The following is a 27,671-nucleotide window of genomic DNA, read 5'->3' on the forward strand; positions in this document are numbered from 1 at the left end:
GAAAAGTGAGAGGAAGTCCACTGTTTTTCAGCAAGAGTGAGTTATGAAGACTTTTTTTTTTTAATGAAGTATAATAGGCTAAAAGTGTGTGCATCTCACACGCTGCGTATCATACACTTTTAATATATACACTGTCCTTATACACAAGCATCCTTTATGTACACCGATACCACCTTCACTAGGAAATTAAAAGTCAATAGATAATGAACCTTGTGCTGTATCTTCTCTTCCTCTAACATAGATTTCACATGGAATCTCCTCCATCACTCTGTCTTCTATGACTTGCTCAGGGCAGTCATGTGCTTGTTTGAAAGTGTAACTACTTTTTTTGAATGTGCTATTGAATGTTTTCATTGGCTGAGGTTGTGCAAAATCATTGCGGAAGGGAAGTTCCATGGAGCTGAGGTTTGTCCTGCTTTGTTTTATATTGGAGGCCTGAGAGCCACAGTGATGGTCATGAATGCATCTGGAAGCTGTTGAAGAGCGTCTCATTTTCTGATAGTTTTCAAGTTCTTCTGATAAATCTGCCAAATCTGCAGAAATTTCTTTGTCCCTCAGTGAAAACAGTTCATAATGTGGAGGATCAAATACTTCCTGGAAGCCAGTTTTATTGAAAGCAGTCTTGCAAGCCATAACCTTTTTGCGAGGTTGCTTTACTTGCACTAGAATTGAAATGATAAGAAGAACTAAAACAATCCCTGATGTTATGCCAATGATTGTTCCGTGTGTTCTGGTGATTTGTTCAAACAATCCAGATTTTTTTTTTTCTGCAAAGAAAAAGTAGGGATTATGAGAAGGCTTTCAGTATTTTTCACATTTTGGATTGTATGTTAGAAATAAGCAACTGTGATCACCAAGTAAGTGCTGTTCTATTAATGAAATGACTTCATGGTACCAGTGACTAGACTGTATGTCAATAGGATTTGTTCTATTGACAAGTCTAATTGTCCACCTTCATTAGTGACTGCCATATCGTAATTTAGTGGCAGGTGTAACTCTGTGGCAAGTGCAGAGTTAGTCATCTGGGACTATACTGATCAATTAACATTCCAAAATCTACAATTTGAACAGCCACAGATGCTTCTCCTATCAAAGTATGCTTGTGCTGGTAACGTTGCCACTGATGCCAGTGGAAGAAAACTTGGATTTAAATGCATCTGTTTGTTCTTTAAAATTGAATACTACTGCAGTGACAATGTAAGGCTGGCTGTTTGTTTTCACATCTTTTGGAAATTTAGTGTCTGTCCTTTGCACAAAGCCTGCTAGAAAGACTGTGATGCAGGGAACTTCAGCAGAGGTATATTCCAGTTGTAACTGTTCGCTAATCGTCTGTTGGGGGTAAAACTGGGAGAAAGGGGCAAAAAACTCAACCAGATCGTGTGTCATTTTGGGGTAGTACTTCATATGAAAACACACAAGATGGCAGCATCAGAACAAAATGGTTTTCCATATATAGAATTCTTATTTTAAGATTAAAATTTTCCAGATGGATCTCTGTTCTGTAGAGTACTACTTTCAGAAGAACAAAAGAATTCTACACCAATAGAATCCGCTACATTCACTAGCAGAGGGAGAAAAAAAAAAAAGAAAGAAAGAAAGCATTTAAGACTATGTAGAAGAAAACGTTTCCTAGTTATTATATATTTTCCAGTATTGGGCTTCTGGCATCTGGGTATGTCTGTTAGGCACCTAAGTACTGCACACACTGCACAAGAAGTGTTACATACCCTCAGGGTAGACTAAAACCACCCATATACTACATGGGGTCCCGAGGAATTGGCTAGAAAGCAATACTTGAAATACTGTTACACTTCACAGCTTAGGCCATTTACTCTTAGTTACATTTATGCCTTTAATGGAAAGGAGGAGATCTCCCTTTGTTCTGCTGAGTTTCAATCTTGTCAGCACACTTTTGTGGGAGACAGGAATTTCAGTGCTATGATAATTTTCTCATGCATCTAGGTTTCTTAATTCTTGGATATTTTTTAATCATAAAGGTCTTAATCAAAAGTGATGTCTTCCCCAGCTGCTTCAAAGAAATTGCCCATGACTTATGGTTTTAGTTTTTTAAATCTTTATGCCCCACTGGGCTGCAGGCATAAGGTAGGTCACAACATGCTCAGATGTAGGTGGTCATGGACACAGACTAAATGAGAACTCTAGGTGCCTGAGGGAACAGGGAACAATTGAGAAGCTTTCTGTTTAAAGATAGAAAATGTTCATTTGGTTGCATCAATCTCCTCAATTCTACCTTAGCTGGCAAGATGGATCCAGCTGTCAGCTGTCTTGTGATTATATGCTCTGCAACTTTTAACGCAGAAATTAAATTGTATCTGACGTAAAACATGGTAAGTTATTCTGCACCAGTTGCAGCATGTACAAATACTGGGAAAGGCACTTCCTTCACTGATGGTACAGTTCCTATGCATTATATTTTTTAAATAATACAGAATAATAATGAAATGTAGATTCTAGGTGAAGTTCTAGAAGAGTTTTTGCAGAGATGGGAAACATCTAGAAGTTGCACGTGATAGAGAACATAGAATATCATGAAAGCTAAAGATTATTTAGAGGAAACTTATTTTCCAATTGAAAACTTAAGAGTAATGGATCATGTTTTTTAGCTGTATCCTTACGTAATACGTAATACTTCCATTTTGTAACACACCTTGCATTACAGCATATTAAACCACTGTGTATTCTTTATATTGTTTACTTGAAACTATTTCTAGATTTTCCTTACAAAAAGCTTTGACCATTTGTACAAATGAGAAGAAATTTTCTTTGAAATTGGGTACACGTCTTAATCTTTCAGGATTTTTTTTTTCCAGACCCTTTAATTTGTCAGAGAACAAACTTGTTTGTTTTGCTTCTTAGGAGAAAATTTTTAATTTACTTTAAACTGCTTCTGTTCCAACTCTGAAAAATTAACTTATATATATATAATTTTATCTTTGAATACTGCTGTGTCTACTTCAGTCTTGAAAAAGACTTTGTGCATGAAGCTTTGTCTGTCTTTTTTCCAGTTATATCTTGTTATTTTTTTTCTCTTTTGGTGATAAAAGATTCAACCTGTCCCTTCAGTCCTTGCTTCATTTAAGTTTTTAGGAACGGATAGGATGCAACTTGGTAAATGCTGAATTCTACTGACTATTAAGCTGGCACCCTTTTAAAATGAAGAGTATGTGCTGAAGAAGAGATTTGATTATAAAGTAGTCAATCTTCAATATGCTTACATGCCTCCTGAGTTTAAGTAAAAATTTGCAACAGCTTCCTGAGATTAGGAGAATTGCTGTCTTCAGCCTATTTCCAGGACAATAATTTCATGGCTTTCCTGAAAGGCTAACTGACCAGTGTGGATCATTAAGGCTATACTTTGCACTCTATTTACCTCTGCAGTGATTTTCATCCCAGGGGTATGCACAGTTTTGAATGCCATTGCAGACTAAAGAATTATTGATGCACATGTTGCTATGGCAGAAGTAAGTGTTGCCTGAGCAGGGAGCTGCAGAAGAGAAGAGGAAGAAAATGTTAGGGATCTTCAGTAACTCAGAAATTGCAAGAAAGAAAAAAAACCAACAAGAACACAAAAAAACTAGTAAATTCCTGTAATTTTTAATTAACGCATATTCTTTTTAAAATTTCAAACAAAATCAGTTCTTATGCACATTATTAATTACCAGATGATTTACTCTTTGTTTTGTTGCTTTGTGATGCATTACTGATGCTACAAACAAAATGTTCTTGCTCAGAAGGCAAGGCAGAAAGAAAAGTCACCTGACACAGATAATGGTAGAAGGATTTAATACTTGTCTTTAAAGGCTTAATGCTTAAATCACATGCTCATCATCAATTATATTTATTCAGTCTGCTGTGCATCTGCTACGTAGATGGTATAGCTGGTTGTGAAGCAGCTCCTGAACATCTGCATTTTAGAGTCTATTAATATCTTAAGACAAATCAGATTTCAGCTTGCGGTGGCCTGTTTCAGAAACTGCAAGAGATTTCAGAAACTGGGGGCATCTAAGTCACTTCTGCTTGTGAATCAAAGCTCTTAGATCCTCCTATTAGAGCTAATGCAGGGATTAAGTGAGTGAAGTTCATTTTTAATCTGTTTACATATAGTTAGAAATTTGAAGAAATAATTTAACTAAAAAGTTCTTCTAAAGATTCTGTGTGTTCATGTGCATTATGCATAAGTTCTTGACATCAGACAGCTTCTTAAGAAAAAAAGGCTGTTTTCAGGATGGTGTGCAATGTAACTGAGGAGGTCTCTGTGACTTCAGGACACAAGAAATTAGTTTTTCCTTTTTCTGTCTCACTAATGTGATTTTTTTATTATAGAAATGCCTCTTTTTATGGAAATCAATACATAGCAGCATAGATGTTGTGACAGACATTATTCTACAGCTTGGTTTCATAGGGAGAATTTATTTTTGAGCAGTCTTAATTTTCTAAAACTTAAAGCAAAACCCAAAGGATACAACAGGGCAGGATGCAACATGACAAGTCCTGTGCACAGCATGTTTCTCACTTATTCTGCCTCTTAGACTTCAGACTCTCATTGACAAAAATAGGATTTATGCCTAAAGAAGAGAAGAAAATTCAAATTGGCATTCCCTAACCCTATTAGTCATGTCTTCCCGTTCTGCTGCTGCTTCTCTACTCACCAGCACATTCTCTATTTTACATTCCTGTGCAGTTTCCTGAACAATTTTTGGGTGATGGTTTTTGTTCGTGGGCCCATAAAAACAGAATAAATGAACTTCATTTTCCATTGTTTGTTATTTAGAGAGTACAAAGTCTGTCTACCAGTTACAGTGATTGATTGGTTCCAGTCCAGGACTTCAAGGACATAGCTGGACTCTTATCTCAACAGCTGCCTCAGACTTATGAAGAATTCAGTGTTTATATACAGAATTGTTCATGTACTGAATCAAGCCAGAAATGAGACACATCGATCTTTTTGGTAGCTGAACTGCAAGGAGCACTAAATATTTGCTAGGTGACTGTCTTGCATAATTAGTTCATTTATGCAAATCTTTTCAGAAATATTGATTGTTTTCATGGTTGGCTTCTTATAATTACAAATCATTAGTAAGGTATAAGAAATAAATAGCTTAGAGATCTGAAAAGAAGACAAGCTGAAAGTCACCGTTTTCAGTTAGAAAACTTGCTTATCAGTATACTATTTAAAACTACAGGAGAAACTTAGTTTTCAGACATGTACTTTTGGATTACTCTATCCAAAAAAGACAGTATCTGTAGTTAGAAGATAAATAAAAATAACAGTGTAGCACTGCAGACTCTGCTCTGGCAATGACTTCTGAATTGCTTTGAAATTGTCACTAAGGAATGTTACCCACCCTTAGAAGTAGGCACTGTTTCAGCCTCTTGCACTTGACTTCTCCCCTGCCCCGAGTATCTATAATATAAGTGGATAATTCTCCCTGCCAAAGTTCATAGCTTTTTTGAGATTGAAAGCTGCAATAACCTGCACTGTCAGTAATATTATGTTACTAACCATTGTGAAATAAAAACTACTGGAAAAGCTGTTATAAATTTGATAAGCTGTGCTTAAAACTTCACTGTAAGTAAAGTTGATTAAATGCCCACTGCAGGTTAAGCAACAGAATAGTTTCTGAAACATGCAATTGCTTCTTACTATCTTGTATACAACATTAAGCAATAAAGCATTTATCTTAAATTACTCTTACTTTACAAAGACTGTTGCAGAGAAAGCAACTTCCATCCTGTGTTAACATATCCTGTGTGATGGAGCTGAACATAAAATCTGTTACCTGTAACTTGAATTATTTTTCCAAGATGGTGATCTTGGTATCCCTTGGTATCCCTTTCAAGACTGTTACTTGTGTCCAAAGAAGTTACTTCTTTGACAGTAAACCTGTACACCTGTACTGGAAGTTGAAAACTTCCAGCAGAAAGCACAGCTTTACCTCCTGATGTGGCAGATAAGTTTTATTCAGTTCTTCCCATAGATCTCAGATCTGGTCTATAGTTCCAAACATAGTTACTTCTGTGCTGAAGATGCCACGCCAGGTTTCAGGTTCTGCAGTGTGGACCATGTAGTGCCTTGTAAATATGTGAGGCAACAAAGTTCAGTTAAGTTCAGAGAGCTTTCTTCACTTGGAAGATCTCACAAACAGCATGCTTTTAAGAAGCATCTTAGGCATTGTTCTCATTGTCTCTAATGCAGGCTATGGAATACAAATAGAAACTGAGAAAAGCATTTGCAGCTCTGCTTTTAATATAGACTTCTTGATGAATTAAGCTGCTTTATCTGTGGTTGTGCCATAACTGGGCTTAGCAGGGGAAGCACACATGGGACTGTTTTAGAGTCATGTGCAGTGGAGAAAGGAGACAACAACTTAGGTGCAGTAGGAGTGGATCTGTGGTTGAAGCTGTGGGTAGGAAAATGATCCAGACTCTGGATGGACTCTGCATGGTCACAAGCATTCTCTTGTCCTTTGAACATCCAGTGTGGGCTTGAGAAGAGCCTGTCCTGGTGTCTGGCAGGGAAGCAGAAGTTGGGCGCTTCAGTCCCACTGTTGTCTTTTAAGTAAGTCTGTGCATGTCTGTAGTACTCAGTAAGAATGACCTACACTAAGGCTGCATTAGTACTGAATTCAAATGAAAAATAAAACTTCTAAGAAAGAAGGAAAGTCATTTTTCAGGAACTATGGTGCAACTTCAATAAAGCAAGTATTTAACTTAACTACTTCTACCCAAAGGAAACATTGTTTTTGAGTGTATGCTCCTATTGCACAAGGTATAGTTATAGCTTTTCCTGTAATTCTGGAGGCAACCCAATACCAGGAGAATGAACTCGTTGAAATCTACTTACGATCCACAAATGAAGTGAAGAGCATTCTGAATCTGCTTAGTCTGCTGCCTTCATCTGCCCACATTCGCACCACACCAGTTCCGGTCTGCAGCATGACATCGTTTGCTACAGTGCTGCAAAACTTTGCCTTCAGGTTTTCAATAGAACTGCTTCCATCATATACAGCAACAAAGTTTCTTTTGCATTCATTGGAATGCTCCATTTGATAGTCCAGAAATCGTAAATAGATCTGTTAGAAAAAAGAAAAGAGAAAGAAATTTTAGGAAATCTTGAATAAGATATTTTAAGCTGCTTAGACCTTTGTTAAGCCTACAGTCAGTTACTCTAAAGCAGATGCAAGAAACGCACAAGTGTCCTGAAGAATGTTAGTGGTATTTTGACTGCCCCCTTGCCTTTTTAATTCGTAAAAATAACACTAAAATATAAGGGAAGGAATCTAGTCAGAAAAGCTCTGAAGCAAAATAAATTAATCACAGTTTGTTGCTTTAGAATGGTGGAAGCTAATTACTAATCCTTAGCAGTGTTACGGAAGACATAAGCCACGAAGACATGAGTAATTTGAATAAAAATGGAAGTGGGAGAAAAGCAAACTGGCTGCCTAGGACAAATTTATAAAATGAAGCCAATGATAACTCGTGCAGAAATAGAAATTTAACACAAGTAAAGGCAACATATGTGGTAGATCATATACAGTGGGGAAATTAGAAGACCAAGAGAATAGTTGGAGAGTAAACAAGTAATTTATCTCGCTGGGAAACTTGGGAAAGACTGTAATTTGGTTACAAGTGCATAGAAAGATCACTGGGGTTTTTAATCCCTTGTTATGTCAGTCTTGGGACTTCCAAAATTCTAGTGAAAGTTGAGGAGATATGTAGTCACTTCTAAATTAAGACCTTATTTAAACTTTAGAATTCTCAAGCTATCCATTATTTTGCCAGAGAAGAAATCTACACATATGGGGGCTTGGGTCTGCTGCACTGTGGGAGAGGGGGTCGTAATCCATCAGGTGCTCACTGTACTCTTCAGATAAGCTTGTCTTTGACTGCCTGCTTTACAATTGCCTCTCTGGCTGCTGCTGTGAATGTTAAAGGCATTTTTCACAGCACAGTTCTTCATGCATTTGCCTAATGACAAGAATCTCAACTCCTGTTTAATTTTTGAAGGAGACTGTGGATGAATACCATGCATGACTGCTATACTACCAGTCTTTCTGTCGTTCTGCCACATCTTGCTCTTAACTAGAGTAGAAGCCTTTTAAATCTGGATTTAAAAGAATTCACTGAAACAAAAGCACTACTTTTGTGTGGGGAAAAAACATGCCCTCCCAACACCTCACGGAATTTATTCAAAAACTAGTAAAAGAGCACGTAAGAGATTGATTACACTTGTACACTCTGACTCTTCCTTTCTTTCTGGTTTCTGCCAGAGGCAGCTTGCCAACACTTTCATTCTGTGAAAAGGTGCAGCCTGTGTCACGGTATCTCATAAACATGGTGTGAGCTGCAGGTGCTCATATTTTCACTTAATGATTGGCTTTGTCTGTGTACTGCGAAATTACAATGGAAACTAAAAATAAATCAGAACTTTTTCAGTAGAGCTATTCTGCATATGAAAACAAAGGAGTAATTCTACTGAAAATGCTCAGCTCTGCAAAAGCTCCTTCCAGTTTGTGTGCCAGGCAAGCAAATATAAAACACCTTTGCTCATAGATTATTTTGATTATTCTAGTAATTTTCTGAAATATGGAGTGATTTATTCAATTTATATTATGCAGATTTTAAAAATCCTTTTATCACTCAGTTGTCAGTTTTAAAAATTTGTTTTTTATTACAAAATCAAATTGAGGAAATTAAAAATGTCTATGTTTTGTTTCATCAAGAGACAGCACCGTATCAGATCTAATGGGTTTTATCATCACAATTCAGCCAAAATAGAAGCTTGAGAAACCACTTTTAAAATATGAAGTTATTTTTCTGTCATGTTTTAACTCAATAATTTAGAATGGTGATCTAATCTCAGAACTGCCCCAACTACAACTGTGCCTTCTGGCAACATTCAATAATTTATTAAAATAGTTAAGCATAAGACCTGGTGCACTCGACTGGAAATGCAGAGAGAAAATGGTTTTATTATTGTTTCTGGAAGAACTGCTACTATTACTTAGACTAGTACAGGGCTCCTGGGAGTTGAGTCACTTCCTCAAAGGCTCAAATATATTAATGGAGTTTCAGTTTCTTGTCTTCTCCTCTTATTACTACTTTTAGGTTGTTGTTTCATCGATTTGAAAGTTGCTGAATATACTAACTCCTAGAAGTGGGTAAGAAGGCAAACACTAGGTTTGTCATCTTGGCAGGTCCTGCTATTGAAAAGACTTTTTTTCATCCTTTATGTACACGGAAAAGGCAAGCAGTAACGTGTGCTTTAATACACATGCAGAAGCAAGATTACAGATATGTATGCTATACAGAGAAAAAATTATGTATTCTTCAGTGCAGTGCTTAAATAATTACCAAGTGCAGCTTATATCAGAGGCTGTGACAATATAGCAAAGCTTTGTTGACTTCAAATAGAACCAAATTCCCCAGTAGAATTACTGGCAGCAAAATTTTACCTGCATTACCTGGCAGCATTTTTACCTGCAGTTTTCCAATAAAAGCACAGGCCAAATCAAATGCCTTTGAAAAATGTTTCTTGAACAGTTTTCAAGTCTACTCTGTATTTGAAGTTTCACACAATAGGAAGACTTGCTGCATATGTGGATTTTCAGAATAATCTATCTGAATTTCCTAAGCCACTGAAACATAATTCATTTCAGTGAGAGACATTATGCAAATTGCTATTACCTGTTAGTAATGACTTGGAAACCCATTACATACTGAATGATATGAATGAAACCCACCTTAGCATTTGGAGTAGCTTTAATTGTCCATATGCAATCAACTGCTTGTCCTGGTTTTGTTTTTTCTTCTTGTTCTACTTGACTGGAACGTACTATTCCGTCAGCTCCTGAGAGCTCAAATTGGCAGTCTAGGGAGAACATATACCTTGCTGTCAAATGCAATACGATATTAATTCAAAATTCCTTATATAAAGAAATTGGTATTGTAATACTAGACCTGGAATGGGATTTAAAATACCTCCTAGGTAAGTGAAGTCAGGATCTGTAATAGAAAGAAGTCATGAATCACAGGGGCTATCAATGCTTGAGAATCACTTCAAGGTTTATTACAATCTGAAGATGATGTCCATTTTTATTATGTCACAATAAAAATTGCTAGAAAGTTTGTTCAGTCAATTGGAAGGTACAAAGGCAAACTTTTTTTAGAGAATACAAGATTTCATAAAGATTGAGCTTAGCTGACTAAGGCAATTCTATACTTACAGCTCAGATTTCCAGCATAACACCAGAAATTACTAGGCATTATGTTTCCACATTATATTCTGAAATTTAACCATACCACTTTTCACTGAAATCTGTGGAGCTCCACAGGAGTACAAGAGACCTTTCTGTGTGCATCATTCTGACCAGACTGTTGTCTGTCTAGCTCAGAACAATGCAAACTGGAGTGCTTTTGTAGAATATATCAACACTTTGACATTGCTAATTTCTACTAATAATGAATATAAGGAAGACAGCTTAGTACTAAAGTTACTTTTTCTTTGGATACTCATGTTGCTTATTTTAAGCCAAGTAGCACAGTTCTAAACATCATTAATTAGCGCAGAATTCAGCATTAATTGCTCCTCTTATGTACCTTCTTCTAAATGCAAAGTGTATGTACTGCACATATCTGCATAGTAAACTGTATTAATATACTGTATGTGTTCTAGTAGTGAGTTAATAATATACTTTTTTTTAATGGTTAGATGATGGTACTTAACTTTACTGGGACTGGGGCTTGGCTAAAATTGGGTCTCGAGTGGTCTGGGATGTCCGGGGTTTACCTTTCAGTGATCAGGTTTGTGTTTCCCCACAAATTGCATGCTTTCCCGGGTGTTGTGTTGAAAATCACCAAGGAAGTCACATACATCCTAGTGTGTATGTGTGTGTGAGATGTTAGTCTGTCTAAGCAGAGAAAGTACTCCAGCCTGGGACTGGGTTAAATTAGTTTTGGAACTGATGTTAATGAAATGGCTGTAGAAATGGATTTAGCAAAATGTAGAAGTATTGTCCCTGTGGAAGTATTTCAGTGGATCACTCTCGGTGGACCGGTTACCACATTAATCTGAAGAGTTTCCAAGTCTAAATCCCTAGCAAGGTATACATTCTGTAAATAATAATACATAACTGTGTGTAGTGTATTCACATGCTGCAGTGGTAAAGACCAGTTGGGTACATAAGACAGCATAAAATAGTTATGGCCATGTATCCATTTACAGCAGTAGTAGAGCTGACATTTGTGTATTGTGTTTTGTCCCAAAGGACATTGAAGTGCTGATACTACACATGTATTGTATCTATGAAATACAGCAGTCAAGCATTGTACAAGGATATCAGGTCAAATTTAGTTGTGAAAAGAATGTCCTGCCAGTTTAAAGTGGCTCCACAGAGCAGATTAGTTGTTGTCTGTCTAAAGGCACAGTCAGCATATGATCTGCTCCTTCATACCCTGAAAACAGCTCAGTACTTTGAGCAAAGAACAATTCTGTTTTCTGAGTTGGCGGTTTGTGGGAATCTAGTTACATTGATAGCTGATATTTATATTGTCGATGTGTTTCCTCAGGCTTTTCAGTAATGGAAAATTAAAATAGTTTGCATCTAGCTGGAAGTCCTATTGTAGTCTGACTTCAGGTGTTTCTGTCAGCGTGTCATACACTCCTGTAGAATAGGCTGCTGAAAATGGCAGCTACTAGCCTGCAGTGGGGGACCTGGTACGAGTTACCAAAGAGGGAAGTTGCTAAAGTCTTCAGCACAAACAAGATCAATTGGCCTCTTCATTAGGAAAGTATAAACCTGTAATTCTCTTCAGTCAATTTTCCAAAGTGTTTTTATTCAAGTATGCTCCAGGATTAGCAGAACGGGTCTGTCTCTAACTGTTGTATTGTTACTTTTGCCCTCATAAGTATTTACAATGAAATACAGTTCTGACTGCCAGCATAACACATCCACAGGGTTGAGTGGGAGCAAATGGTCTTTAATTTGGTTGTTAATTTTAAGTATCTTTACCTGGTATAAATGAGTACTTTGCTTGAAATCCCTTTCCTTCCAGCTCCTCATCAGAAATAAACTTGATCCACATAAATCTCCCCGTTGATCTAATTAGTGCAGGACTTTTCAGACCACAGTAACGATCGATTAGAGGGGAGAAGCCAAAAGGTCCATCTCGAACCTCCAGATGATCAAACCGACATTCAAATGAGGGTTCAATGTAATAAGGTTCATCAAAGGTCAACTCAATTCTTTGCCGTGGAGCAGCTAGACATAAAAAATTAAGCAAAAGATTAAATGCAGATCTATATAAAAAAAGCATGAAGACATGAAATAGTGGAGAGACCTCCAAAACAGCAAGATAACAAAAGAGACTGGACACTTCTCAAATTACATCTGGCAGTCTGCTCCAAAAACTCACGTATACAGGACCAGAAATTCAATAACTGAAAAATTCATACTTTTTAATGGAATTAAAAAGTATTTTCTCTTTTTTTTAATAACTGAATATTAAACAAAGACATAAATTTAAAATATCATGTGTAACAGATGTCAACATTAATGCAAAGACATTCAAGCAAGGATAAATATTAAAATATAAATTAAAAATTATGTTCTTTGGGGCCAGAATACATAAAAGAGGAAAAAACTTTGAAGGATGTAGAAAAGAATGGAAAAGAAAAAGATCTCAAGAAATCACTGGCGTATTTCCTAAACAGTAAGCCCTAATGTGGAGATGCTTTGGTTGGAGACTTCTTTTATTAGAATACTCAGAAAAGTGTAAATGGCTTCATTTACATGATCAGTACAAGAGCGATGGGTGTAAGTCTGAACCAGGACTTGGAGAAGACTCCTAAATCCTGATGCAGTACAGCTAAGGTTGCGTATTGACTTCACATCTGTAGTGAAACTGTGCCTTTATATTGTATGTATAGATTTAGGGTTGTTCTTGTCATCTGTTGTCCTAAATGAATCTTCAGATACTAACTGGCATCAGGAATGACAGCATTAACAAATCAAATGCTGTCTGCTTCTGCTGGATGAAAAAAGAATTTATTTATACATCTCTAATAGTGTTTAGATCTTTACACCTTAATTATACAAGAGTTAAAGACATTCCTGGCTGTTAGTTTGCACATACTGTAGTGGTCTGGAAGGACAGTGTTTTAATTAGAAATTGTGGAGGAACTTTGTCTTGCCTATTTCTTGCCACAGTAATAACTGTGAGGACAGAGGCATGGAAAACAATTCTGTGCCCTGTGGAACTGCCCTGCACAAGGAAGATCCAGCATTAGGTCTGGTATGTCTGAACTCTGAAGCTGGACAGAATATCTGCTCTTCAGGTACATGATGGCAGGGAAGATGCAAAACATCCGCTGCACAAGCACAGAAGCAAAATTGAGGGTCTCTGTTAACCAGTACAAATAAAAACTCACTGAAACATGTTATTGAAGTACATTAATTAATTGATATGAATCTGGTGGTGAAGCTTACTAGCTGACTTCAGCAGGTTTTGGATGCATTCTAGTAAGAGGGAAAATAATTTGTGTGTCCCAAGTCTTACAGCCCTTATCCAAGATATTCCCATCAGATTCTGTTTTATCAAGTTAATGAATTTTTTGTCCCCATTGCATGACTTCAGCAGTGACCTCAGCAGTGCTAATAAACCTCCATTTTTAGTACAGTGCTATGGTGACAGACAGGTGTGGGTATTTTTATTAATAAAGGGCAGCATAAAGATCCTCTGCCTCTGAGATACACTTAGCCTAATACAGTGTGGCCTGGTAAATGCTAAAATGGTTCTTCAGCCATTTTTTGCAATTTATTTTCAGCAATATTGTAAGTGATATTAAGGTAAGCTACAATTTTTATCATAATATTTCTTTGCCTTTGTGGATTACAGTAGATCCGATGCTGCTTTTTCAGGCTGTGAGGGTATGTCTTATTCCATATTGATAATTCCTGCATGATTGCCTTTTATATTAACTCGCTCTTATTACTTGAGAGAGCACATTTAGCTTCTTGCTAAACCAAGGGATGGCAGAATTGATTCTATTACAAATGCGGTTATGCAATACTTGACGGTGTAGTAAAATGCCACAGTTTGAACAATTTGACATAATCTGTTTGACCGTAAGATTACAATACAGCAAAACACAAAGACAGCCAATACCTTCCAGGATGTAGATGCACTCTTGATTTGGTGGGTACATGTTAGGGTAGTTTGGTGAAGCAAAGTGTCCTCCATTACTGGTCCGTACCCAGTTATCACACTGGGTGGGAGGAATGCGATTCAATCCAATGTTTTGCCCACCTTCAGGGAAAATAAAGGGATGAAATAAATGTCTCCTGCAAATATGCAAGTTTTATTTTTCACAAGTGAAACACTGACATAATGCATAGCCTACATAAAAAAAAAATGTTTTGGTTGAGAATCCTCTTATCACATATGCCACTTGTTAATATATAGCTAGGGAAATCTTTTATTTAATTTATGATGTGGTATATCCTGATGAGATCATGGTTTCTGAATACTAGATCTGTACAGTAGTCCTTGGGAAAGGAAGACAGGGTGTAAATATTTTTACCCAAGCGAGTTTAGATTCCTTGATGCTTTTTTCTAAGACAAATAGTCATTATGACTGTCAGTAGAACAGCTTTATTTTAAGGTCTGCATCTTTTTCATTCCTATGCAAATGTAATCCAAAATATTTGTTAGCGTGTAGCATTTCTGACCCTCATTCCAGAGTAAACTGAAGTACATGGCCCTTAGGCTATTTACAATAATATGTTGCAATACAAAATGCTTCTGATATGTAAATAAGCTAAATATAGCAATGGTAGTTAAAATTACTAGCAGTAATTAGACTGCACTGGTAGCTAAGGGGCTCGTTTAAGATCAAAGATCTCTTCTTCTAGATGTGCAGGGAAATACGCTCTGTAGCTGAGGTGATGCAGTTTACTAAGGTTATGCACTCTGCTGGACCATGCACAGAAGCTCTGTTAGTTCAGATTTCCTTATCCTCTGAGCAAGGTCTTGGAACAGTAAGATCCATCTGACATTGTTTTTAAGTAACTTTGACCTCTTTGATACCAACCGTACTAGAGAGAAAACAGGATATGTGCTTTCTGCTGGATTTTCCCAAACCTCGTAGGGATGCTCTCATAGACTTATTTATGTTTACAGTTTTTCCTTGCAGACCATTCAGTCCACACTGATATGGGTCATAGCTGCCTACAGTCAATTACATCACCTTCCTCTGATAAGTTGGCAGCCTGTATTTATGGGGGTGAAAAAATCTTAGTCTCTCCTGCAGAAACTGTTCTAGGAAATTATGTAGGTGTTATTTCAAGGAATTCTTCTCACCTATGTTTGGATTAATCACGCATATGACAAAATAAGTCATATGAAACTGATGCCTTCCCCACTCAGGAGGTGTTGGCTTCAAAAACTTTTGTGGGTGGACTACTTGAAAAGCTTGTTGTCAGATAGAGAAAACATGGGTTTCCATGGTGTTTGTTTTTTTCTTCCTCCCATCCTCTAAAGTCCAAAACCACAGAATTTTAATGGTGTAAGTGAACCTTCATCTTCTTTTTTTTTAACTGGGTTGGGGGGAGGAGGAGACCTACTAGTATCTGAACACAGCTGCTTTCTTTGACTTATATGGCTTAACTCAGAACTGCAAAACTCATACATTTTTTTTGGAAAGAAAATCATCAAAACAAAATTGTACCTTGTGTCTTCTGTGCAACAGCAATCCCTTCCACAACAAGGATTGTTACTAGCAACACTGATAAGAGAAATTGAACAGGAAAAGCATCAGTAATTGAACAAAATTATCTGCCATTTTCTGCAGTCCCTATTCACACAAACCCTAGAATCACTATCCGAAACAACTCAGAACACACAAAAGTACACAATTTATGTGCTTTTTAACATTTCAGCTTTAGGAAACCAGTGCAGTTTAAGTGCACTGCAGGTTCTTCTTCCAGGCTGTTAAGAATGCCTGTATGAAAGCAGCCATTTGTTGCTTGAGGGGACTTCAAGAATCTTCTGTAGAGTATCTACTAATTTGAAAGCATCTTATAACATTAAACGGTATCTATCTTCTGCATAATTTCATATCCTGAACTCAGATGTTTGGCAGACATATTGAAGCATATTTATCTTAAAACTCCATATGCATAACACGTGTACAACAGATTTGTCAAGCTTACACAAAATTAACTAAGACCAGGAAGGGAAACAGGAATGAAGTTAGAGTATATTACTATGCCCCTCTTCAAATTCTTGATTTGCTTCCATCTTGAATACCTCTAATAATTCTGGAGCCACATGTTAGAGTACTGGCTAAGCAGGCTGTGCTTCTGGAAAGCACAGAATATGAGTTACAGTATCATGTGTGTTGCTGAGACAGTGAATGGAGAGCACTGGCTCAGTTTCCTTTCCCATACAAGAGCCAAGGGGTAGCACTAGCAGGTGGCACTTTCAAAGCAAAATAAGATTATTTTTTTTTAATGTACATATTTCATAATGCATCGTTAAAATGGAAAATTCAGTTTCAGGAAGCCCTTGAGTCATAAGCTGCTGGATGTCTGCAGCTTATGGGATAGTATTTGGGATACTATCTGGGATAGTGTTTGGGCAAACATCATTTGCTCTGTTTATACTCTTTCTGAGGTCTCTGCTTTAACATCTCTGCAGAAGACAAGACAGAAAGCTAGATGGACCTTTAATTTGACCTGGCATGGCCTTTCCCATGCTTTTAACCTATTTGCTAATATTAAGTCAGACAAACACGGCCTCATTTATGGAGAAAAAAAGATTTCAGCAGGAATTCTATTGTCACATTGAAAAGTTCACTCTTTTTTCCCAGTTTGTCCCTCTCATTGCTCAGGTATTTTAGTATCTCATGCTGAAATGGCATTTTCTCTATCGTGATTCCTGTGTTGCTTATTAGACTTTCAGCCCTTCAGTGAGCTCTGGAGGGAGCATGCACTGACTGTGAACTACTGCGATCCTGACTAAATTCATATAGATGCTACTGTAATGTTGGCACAGATATATTATCTCAGGGAAAGATGGAAGGAATCAAAGCCTGCCTCTGGAAGTGTCGGTCTTACATTACTGTTTTATTATGTATGTTTCCGCTGCCCTTTCTTCTCTCTACCGATATTAAAAAAGATTGTACATGGCTATGAGACTTACCTCAGCAACAACCATTTTTTCTCTTAAAGACTCCCACCCTCTATTTTGCAAGGACGTAGCAATCTCAAATCAATTTAGACCACTTTTATAACTCTGTGCTGCTGCTTAGAGTGCAAAATGACTTTTTTTCTTAAAGCAAGAAAACACAAAACCCACAGCAATCCTTTATAAGAAAAGCAAATACTTTCATGACTAACAGAACTCATGCAGACATTATTCACTTTCAAGTATCAGTGAGAAATCTGTGTTGTTTTTTTTGTTTTAGTACAGCTGTCTGCTATCACTAATACTATTATTGTGCCTTTTTGCTTTCTTTTTTACCTTAAGAATATCAGTAAGCACCTATCATTACTTCAGTGATTGTGGTGTCTTCTACAGAACATAAAAATAGACACTCAGTTACACGAACCAGCGATTTCCCTTCTTGAAATGATGTGGAGACAGAAACAAGGACTTCAGACAATCTGATTGGTTTTCACTAAAGCCTGTGTGCTTCTATAAATAGTTGAGAGCTGTGTGTGTAAGTGCAAAAGAACGGAGCATGTTTCCTGCAGAACAGCATGGGCATGCAGACACTTATGGAAGATAAATGGTCTGAATATTTGTCTTACGGTCTTCATTTTGTCATGTAATATGGATGAGTGGGTATAGTACGTATGGGCCACCTTCTCACTGCCCCTTCTCATCCCTTCCATTTTTAATCTCTTCCATCTCTTCGCCTTTCCCTTTCAGTGCCTGTGTAGCAAATGTTTAAGGGCCTGTCTTTGCCATTTCTTTTATCCCTGGTGATAAAGACACATCTTTTTCTAAACACAGAAGAATATTCATCAGTGTGTGGGCTGTCCTTATCTCTGTGACATTGTGACTGAAGAGGTGGAGAGGACTTATTTCCATTCTTCTAGAGAGTAGTGGGCAGGGACCCCTAAAGCGATATCACCTTAAACTGGGTGCATTTACCTGCATGATAGCAAACAGGAGCTTTTTGGCTGGAAACAAGGCCTATCAATGTTCAGGATGAAAGGAGAAGAAAGAAGGGAAAGAAATGAGCCAGGATATTTTTAAACCTTTTAGACTGCTTCCATTAACCCATTTTTGTCTATTTTTTAAAAACAACAAAGCAGTCACTCGGTGTCCTAAATCCGTATCACTTCCTGGAAAAATATTTACAAATCTCAAAGATGAATTTGGACCATACAAGTCAGTAATAAGGAAAGCAGATGTCAAAAGAAGAGACAGCTCCTGTAGGACAGCTCAGTGGGGAGCTTGTGCTGAACAGTGTGCTGGCAGTGCGTGCGGGGACACGGACCCAGCAGGCAGAGCAGGCAGAGACACTGAGCTACTTTCACAGAAAGTCTTGTAGCACTTTCAGAAGGATCAGAAACAATCTTGTTATTTCTGAAAAACTGAAATTCAAAAAGAATGCGCCTGAACTTGCAATAGGACATAGTATTCCCCTACTTTTTTTCTGTCTTTTAAAGCCTGTCACCTATCAGCATGACATGACTATTCTTCCATGAGGATGAAAGCGAACTCTAGACTTAGCTCTGTATTCTACCTTGATACTGGAAATAGAAGCAGCAAGTGTGTAAAAATGCCACTTGAAGGTGGCTTGCTAATGTAAGCAAGAGCATGAACAGTGCAGGACTGCATGACCGCATTGAATATCTAAGGGACAGAGGGATGTTTTGAATGATTTTTGATGCAAAGAGTGAGATGAGAATTCTACTAGAGATCTGGGAGACTGACCTCGTTTTCTTGCAGCTATTTAGCTGGTAAAGATGATAGAGGCTAGAGCTTCTGCAACATATATTAAGCTTCTACTTTGTGGCATCTAAACTGTAGGAGAGGCTATCATGAAACCAACAGCAGCAAAACCATTGAGACAGGCAGATTAAGTGGAGCATCTTTAATTCATGGATCTGGTACTTGCTACAAACTTTTATTTCATAAATTATGGTGCACGGTTTTATACTACCATTTAAAGCTCTGATAGTTTTTACCTGTGTGAACACTAACTGGAAATGAAGCAAAAATGGCAAGCTTCTGTCTGTTTATAAAAAGAATCTATTTTTCATATTGTTTGCTTCTTTGCATGAAAGATTTTAGATCACATAGCCTGCAGACGGCTGTATAAATTTTTAAGAGTGAATACACTAATCATAGGTTGCAAGTTATTATTACTACTCAGTTGTTGAAATAAGCTTATGGAATCCTATAAGCTGGTGTGATGAATTACATATTTCTGTGAGAGTCAAGATTGTCTTTGCCAGCATTTCTTAGTTTTCTGAAATGACTATACGACGCAAAACACATTTGCTAGCTTGGTTTTGAAGTGGCTCTTATTTCTCTTTAAAAAATAGAATAATATAGTTTCATAGTAGCCACCATTGAAAAATCAGAGTTTTGCTTAAAGAAACCAGTGCTGTAGGCTGCAGATCTGATATATGCTTGTACTTTCTTGCAAGATGCAGTCTTCAGATTTCATGAAGTACACTGCTGCTCTGAGCTCTCTACAGTACGTCTTTCCTCTGCTTTTTCTGCATGCTCTAGGGATCTTCACATATAGAGAAAACACACAAGATTTGCTGCATAGCTGTGAGACCAGTGTCTGTCTTCAGTGATAACAATGGGGGATCTATGCATGCAGGGCAAGCTGAATATCAAAGTTGGGAGCAATCATGCAGAACTCAGAAACAGTGAAAATTTCCACCAATTCTTAAAATAAAGACATGATCGTTTAGAGTATTACACATTCTTAGTAATAGTGGTTGTCAGAATCCTAGGGATAAAGTTGACAGACATTGCTTAGAGCAGGATTCCCTGTTTTATCTCTGTGCTGTACTCCCTGGATTAGGCAGCACCTTATGTACACACGGTCCAAATAGACAGTAATTGGCAACACACAGGTCATGCATGTTAGAACAACTTGCCAGGATACCTGCTTCTTTCTGGCAGATACAGCCTTGTGTAACAAATGCTTATCTTAATTATACACTGTGTTTTGCCTTATGGGAATGAATCCTTTTCTATGTACTATTCTTAAACCCAGCTCTTAATTTTCCCCCTGCGTGCTATAATTAATACTACTTTCAGGAACTGCTAATTGCAGTGTCCCAGCACTTATGGCCAATGATTTTCCATATGTTTTGTCTGAACAGCGTAGTGGAGACATTAATGTGGTGGAGACATTTGTGATGTTACACCCTGTCTTATTCTCTGGCCAAGGGCATATATACAATAGGAATTGCTCACGTTAATTTTAGTTGTCGTTAAAGGACTCTATCAAGTGTAGGAACCCACAGTGTTAGGTGCTGCACATATTTAAAGTATTTTACTTGGTCTTGGAAGAAACTTCTTCAGTTTAGACAAAACAATGTGAAGATGGATGGATTTTGTATAATTACATGTGGATGCTCACTTCCTTTTCTTTCAGAAAGGTAATTACATGCATTTCTGATTCAAACAATTTTTAACTCAGAAACAGACAAACTGTAAATCCCAGAAGAATTAGGTTTTTTTCTCTCTTCCTAGCACTTGGTGACATTTACTAGGTGATAAAAGCAATACTGGATTGCATCTACTGCTGCTTTTTTAAGCAAAGAGTTCTACTGCTGAGGATGAAAACGGGGCAGTTTTTGAATCCCTCATGCCCTTATAGTTCAGTCTGTATATATTCCCTGATTTCTTATGATCTCAACAGGACATGAGTGGATTGTTAAAATGAGTATCAGAGAGCAGTGAAGTTGGCTGCCTAGAACTTAGCCTATTAACAGCTTCAGTGATTTCCAAACTTATTTATTTATTTAGATACTGGAAGATAGTGCAGGATTGCAGCAGAATGAAGTAAGAGAGAGGAAAGTGTGCATAAGGCATGATGTATTTCAGCTGTTTGTAATCTTTACCCAAAGCACGCTAGTGGAGCGGCCATCCCATTTTTAATCCTCTCACAAATGCTATGTAGCACAAGTGGGCTTCATCAGCTATTTACAGTGACTCTAGCACCTTTCTAAGATCCAAATCTCGTTAGCCATTAGTGGGCTGGCAGGGTGTCTGAATGCACCCAGGTCTATGCTCAGATAAAAGAGTTTCATCTCTCTGGCTGTTTTCAGTAGGGATTCCTCTCTTTAAGATTGCCAAAAAAAAAACCTCAACAAATTTAGAGTCCGTATCTCTGCAGAGAAATGAGGTTAACTGGTTCAGGAAGTACATGCAGTTTTCCCACTTCCTTTGATCAAATCATCCGCAGAGCAATTCATGCTTGGATGGATCTGTGACAGAGCCCCTCCAGGTTTGCTCAAAACATTTAACGTTTCTGATCCTGCCTCCATTAGGAATAGTTGAGCAGCTGTGGGTTGCTTCATTCTACCAGTTTGCTCTACATCCTTTTACTTATAATCCATTTCTGGGTATCTCTGCCAGCAAAACTTCTGCCAGAGGAATACTATTTTTTATTTTGAAGATTGAAGCTTTCTTCATTATTTGGAATATCCTTTTTCATCTCCAAGCTGGGTGCAGCATTAGACTGCTGAGAAGGCTGCGTTTGTAAACCATGTTGATGAGGGATTCCAAAAACCTTACTAAATTAAATACACTGGTTTAAAGTTTAGGTGGTTTCCCTGTAGCTGACAGAATGGATCCTGCTGCACATTTCTATTCTGAATACATCTTTCCCAGAGATTATGTACTCCTACTGCACTGCTGGGATATTGATACTTTTGATTTAGATCAGATTGTATCAAACTTCTTCACCTCTTTATTATCAATATAGTGGGGTTTTTTTCAGTGATTTTTTTTTCTTTTTTTTTTTTTCTTCAGGAATATCTATCTTGGAATTAGTACTGAAAGTTCTGCTGCCTTCTGTCATGTCTGAGAGCAGCTAATATAGAGTATCATTTTTTTTTCCTGGCTCTCCAGTCTCAGTCCATTGAAAAGAGACTGCTCTGTGTTCATGGATTTTAATGTCTGCTAGAAGAGGAGGTTTTGTGATAGGCATTGTTAACATCTTGGCAGTCCTTTCCTGATGCATAGTGGGTCAGCTTCATAATAACAGAACATGGAGAGAAGCACAAAGATAAGCTAAAATAAAAGGAATATGGATTTTTTTTCATGAAAAGCTACCTGCTGTTTTTTTGGTTGAAAATTTTACACTCCTCCATCCCATTCACTTGCTGTATTTGAGGCATCAGCTGTCAGTCATATATCAAGAAAGGGAGCAAGCTATGTAAGTTGTCCAAGACTGCCAAGTGTTTCATTAATTAAAAAACAAATTGGAATATACAGGGCAGAAAAGCAGCAAGCCAGTTTGCAGTGCTACAGCCCCAACTGTAGCCAAGACACTGTAATTAAGATTGTGCTTCTGTCTACATAAGCACGTCCATCTCTGCACGTGTAACCTGCTTGGTGTGTAAATAGTGTGTACAAGAGTACACACAATTTCTGGTACAATTGCAGATATTTAGCAGCTCTCTTCACCATCCCTGCAATGAATTACACTGTGAATTTCTGACAGGTTCATAAATGATTAATAGCTTATAAAGTTTCACTTGGGGAGTAATCTTTCTGTCTAATCTCTCTCCATGAATTAAACCTTAGGAAGGTGCAGAACATCTTGGCTTTTTGGGAGACAGGGATACATAATTCAGCAGCTCCTTCAGCTTCAGTCCAGTGTCAGTCAGCACTCCAGCTACATCTATATACAGATTATGAAACTGAACTTTTCTATTAATATCATTATATTTAGAACCAACTAGTTTTTGTAAAAAAACCTGTAGCAGTCATTGTCAAATACATCTTAGAGAGCTAATGCTTTTGAAGTTATGCTACTCTGAGAGCAGCGTATTTTGGATACTTGTTCCTATATGTACTAAAAATGACACATAGCACATACCATCAGATACCTGTTTAGAACATAAGAGCTTTTTCAAACCTATTCTACAGTTACCTGAGTTACTTCTGCTTAACTGCTTGACAGCACAAGCTGTCTGGTGCTCAGCTTTCTTTCAGTGCAGCAGAAAAGATTGCAAATAGCTCCTGGTTTTAGACAAAAAACGAAATTCTGGCTTATACTTGATACTGCCCTCATTAGGGCCACTTGCAGCCTCTACAGACAATACTTCCCTCTTGGTTTCAGCAGACAAGTCATGAACTTGTCTTTTAATTTTTATTTTTCTCTGCTCATTTTCAGCTTCCTGGGTCATTGTTACACCTTTTGATTTTGGGAGCAGGAGGCTGTAATTCCTAGCTTTACTTCCAAACGCTACATATTTGTGAGAAGTTAGCTATTAAAATCATGCCAAAATGCAAATGAGAGGACTGAGCAGAATGGCAGCAAGTTAATGATAGCAGTCCACATTCTTGCAACCTGCCCAAGTTGGAAATAACCCTGTACCTTACTGGAAGGTTGGCAGTGTTGGCTTCGTAGGAGTAGTGGACATTTGTACTAGTCCTGGCTGTTGCATTATCAGGACCAAATGACCAAATTCTCTAGCTGGCGTTTTGAGGTAATCCAATGCAATAACTGAAATAGTCCAAAACGAACACAGTCAGGATTCAACTTAAGGTTAATGTAATTCAACATCTGTGTTCTTTGCTGTTTTTTTTTTGTACTAGTCATGCTTGGAAATGAAGGGAACAAGCCTCTAGCCTATATCTTTTGGGGCAACAGGAGATACATAGAAATTTAAGGTAGATATATTTAGTTCCAATGTGTAATAGAAACAAGGCTTTATAAAGAAAGCAGCTGCTTTTCTCTTGTATGAAGGAGAGGATGATAGTGCCTTATTATTGTAGAGCAATTGCATTCTGCAAGCTGTGCCAGGATTCAAGAATGCTTCCAGTGGTGTCCAAAACATTGAGAGCTGGAGACGGGAGGAAAAGGATCTGCCCGTAGATGTCCAACTCACAGCAAGCACCTCGGCCTCTGTGCCTTGTGCTGCTGAGGAAGCAGGTGGGCACGGCCCACAAAACCTCAGTGCTGCTGCAGCCTCAGTGCTGCTGTGGCCCAGCACCATTTCCATGCAGCAATACTTGCCAAACTCAGATGAGGGCAAATAACCAGAGTAAGAGATGCTCCAGTACTTACTGTGAAGCATTAAAGAGTTTCCTCAACACTATGGACACAGACAGTACGAATTATATTAAAACGTTTCTATGCTTCATAGGTGATAAGAACTCAGTAAGTAAAACAAAGCTATCTGTATGGAGATAAAAATTACTGTCACTGTGATTAATTTCCATGCAGGATTTAAGATGCATCTCGTAAAATATGGTGCTTGATTTGAACGTTCCTCCCAATAGTTTCCTTTTAGGATTAAATCTGCGTCTCTTTAGGAATCTTTCTTCCCTCTTTGTGATCAGATCTGACTACATGAAGGCTCCTCGTGCAGAGATAAAAGGGTGTGCACAGTGCTAAGTAACAATACCTTATTTCTGAAGTCATGGCAAGTGATGCATTTGGAATATTAACGACTTACTGACTAATGGCTTTGTGTTCTTTATAATATTTAAATTGCGTCAAAAACTTCCTTTAGAAGGACAATTCTTTTTAACTGGACTCTAATGTGATCATAAAAGATCAGAGTGAGGTCTGTTCAGAAGAACTCCTGTATGGGTAAATTTGCAGGAATTGCATATCTCTGAAATGCAATTAAATCTGCGTATGTAGAAGGTAATTAAGAAGCAGAAGCATCAGTTGTATTTGTTGGCGGTTTTATCGTGGTTCAGCTATGCATTAACCATGTTATTTAAAGAGGAAGTAAAAAGCCTAAATGCAATTCCTTGCCCAGTGAGCCTTTTGTTCCCACGTCTGTGAAATCAGTGGCTGGTTAACACCTACGTACAGTGGGCTTTTATTGAAAGCAAGCATCTTCTGGCTGTCAATTATGATGCTAATAAATGAAAAATATTTATTTAAAGCCTCAAGGCATCCATCCTTCAGGTCGGGAACACGGACTTTTATTGGTTACGGAAACATTCTGGATTTAAATCACTTTTTACAACTTTCATACTGTGGGAGGACATCAGTGCACATCAGAATCAATTCTCCACGCTGCAGTGATGCCTTGATGGCTTCAATAATGCAAGCAGACGTTCCAAAATTTCCTAATGGAATAATTTAATAAAAGAATCCCTAATAGTTTGAGTGTGACATTGCTAGAGAAGATACGGAATGCGAGAAATCCCCTCCTGAGGCACAAGGTTAACGGTCACGTTTAGCTTTATTTTCTGACAAATCTTTCACCCACGTTGAGCCATATAAATAATACCACAGATAAAGGCAGGCTAGAAGGAAGGCTGGCTGCCCTCAGCTGTTTACCCCTGCGTTTCGAGAAGTTAATAACGGGATTTACAGGCTTCAGGGGAAAGAGAAACACCGGTCAAGCACCAGCTTGTGACACAGGCACCGGTTTTGTGGAAACATTGCAGAAAACAGATCTCGCTCGTGATAACAAGCAAAAGCACCTGACTACAGTAACGTAGCTCGTTAGGACAGTTAAGAGAACAGAAAGTGTATTGTTAACAGTGAAAAGATGGAGTGGGGGGAAGCTCTCGGCGTGCCCCGGCTACGCGCGGGGAGCACCGGGACGAGCTCGCCGGCACTTCGCGCCCTGCCCAGCTCAGCCCCCAGCCCAGCTCAGCACCGTCGCCCGCCCTGCCCTGCCCAGCCGCGACGGCAGTGCGGGGGATGACCGCGGACTCTCGGCGGCGGCCGCCCGGCAGCTTCGGCGCGTCCCAGCGGGACGGAGGCGAGTGGCTCCGGGAGTAGCGGGCGGCCTCGCCGCCCCGCGCTCTTCGGCCGAAAGTTTCCGCTACCGGCGGGAGGGCGCGCGGCGAGACGGCCCCGGGAGCCCCCGGGCAGCTTCCCCCGCGGAGAGCGCGGCGCCGTCCCGCGGCTCCTACCTTCCAGCACCGAGCAGACTTTGCGCAGGGCCATCGTCTCCGGGCGGGCCGCGGCGGCGACTCCGCGGAGGCGGCGATCAGCGGCGCTCCATGGCCGCGGCGGCCCCCCGCGAGGGCGCTGTGGCCCGCGGCTACGGCTCGGCCGGCCCCCGCCCGCCCGCGGCCATGCCCGGCGCCCCCGCGCGGGGCGCGCTCAGCCTCCGCCGCCCGAGCCCGGAGCCGCCGCGCTCAGTCCCATGTAGAGCGGGACGCGGCGGGGGCCGTCGGGGCCGGGCCGCCGCGACGAGCGGCGGGGGGCACCCCGTGGAGAGGGCCGAGCGCGGCTCGCCGGCTCGCAGCCCGACTGAAGCGGCCGCCGGTGGATGAAGCTCGTTTAAGATGTGAGGGGTGTTTGCTTGGCTGAGCCGCTTGTACGCATGTGCCCGCCCCCCGCGGAGCCCCGCGAGCTGCCGCAGCCGGCGGGGCGGCCGCGCTCCTCCCGCCCGGCAGGTACCGAGCGGGGGCGGCCGCCGCCCTCGCCCCGTCCGGCGGAGGGAATTCGGCGCCGGGGGCTCCGCCGGGCGTGAGGCTCTGGGACCGGCCACCCGCCCGGCTGCCGGGGTTTTCCCTTCTGCCGACAGGAGCCCGGGTCGCCGCCCCGGTATGCGGTGGCTCGGGGGAATCCGGGTCCCGTCCGCCGCCTTTGTCGGGCATCGCGGCGGCTGCGATCGGGGTGGAAAGCAGCCGGTGCCCTCCTCCTCTTTTTCCTCTCGATCCTCGTGGCGGGGCCCGCGCGGCGGTAGCCGCCCGTACGGCTGCGTTGTGCCGCCTGGAGCCCGAGCTACGAGAGGAGTCCATCACACTATTGTGCTGCTGTCGTCTGGCGAGCGACAGCTCAAATGGAGCTATTACTTTCGAGAAGTTAATAAAAAGGCGCACCCAGCCCATCGCCTGCCATCCCCCGTGGCGATCCATCACGGCGGGTTAGCTGTAGGGGAGCTCACTCGGGGAATAGCCCGAGGTAGGGCACGAGCACGGCGGGGCTGGCCGCCGCTGCCGAGGGGACGATTTTTTCAACTTTCCCGTAGGCAGCACGGGAATCTCGGCGCAGGAAGGCTTTTCCCCGCGCCGCCGATCGGTGGGGCTGCGGTGTGTTCGGGGTCCCGAATCGCCAAACAGGGATGCTCGGGGCCGAGTGCTCCTCGCGGCGCCTCTATGCGGCTCCCGGGCCTCGCAGGGCGATGTGGAACCCATCCGACTGACAACAATAGATGCAGAACTGCAACTTGCAGCTCCGGCTGCGCGAGCGAGAGGGCCGCTCTCGAACGTGGTTGTAAGATGGGAAGCTGATTCCCTCGTGGTTTGGTGCTTTGTGTTTGAATGAGTTCTTCCTACGACGCTCAAAGGTCAGCATATCCTGTTAGAAAAGGTCACTCTGTTCCAGCTTAGCACTTAAACGGTTCGGGCTCTTCGAGTCGGCGCGATTGCCAGCTCCGGTGCGCGGCGGGAGGCACCGGGGTGGGGGATGCGGGGGCCCTTGTTCCTCCCAGCGCCGGCCCGAAGGGGCAGCT

At 40.1% G+C, this 27,671-nt stretch overlaps 1 protein-coding gene across 1 annotated transcript; it reads right to left on the reverse strand.

The window, feature by feature from the left end:
* Nucleotides 1-186: 186 nt before the first annotated feature.
* NETO2 (neuropilin and tolloid like 2) lies at nucleotides 187-26,155 on the reverse strand (the record flags this gene model as incomplete). The annotated part of the gene is made up of 9 exons (XM_079541682.1): nucleotides 187-767; nucleotides 3,392-3,505; nucleotides 6,866-7,094; nucleotides 9,765-9,892; nucleotides 9,982-10,026; nucleotides 12,033-12,281; nucleotides 14,188-14,328; nucleotides 15,749-15,805; nucleotides 26,122-26,155. The coding sequence occupies 9 exons, from the start codon at nucleotides 26,153-26,155 to the stop codon at nucleotides 187-189; spliced, it is 1,578 nt and encodes a 525-aa protein (XP_079397808.1).
* Nucleotides 26,156-27,671: the final 1,516 nt, after the last annotated feature.

Source organism: Tetrao urogallus (genome assembly GCF_951394365.1).
Source record: "Tetrao urogallus genome assembly, chromosome: 12".
NCBI classification, from domain to species: Eukaryota; Metazoa; Chordata; class Aves; order Galliformes; family Phasianidae; genus Tetrao; species Tetrao urogallus.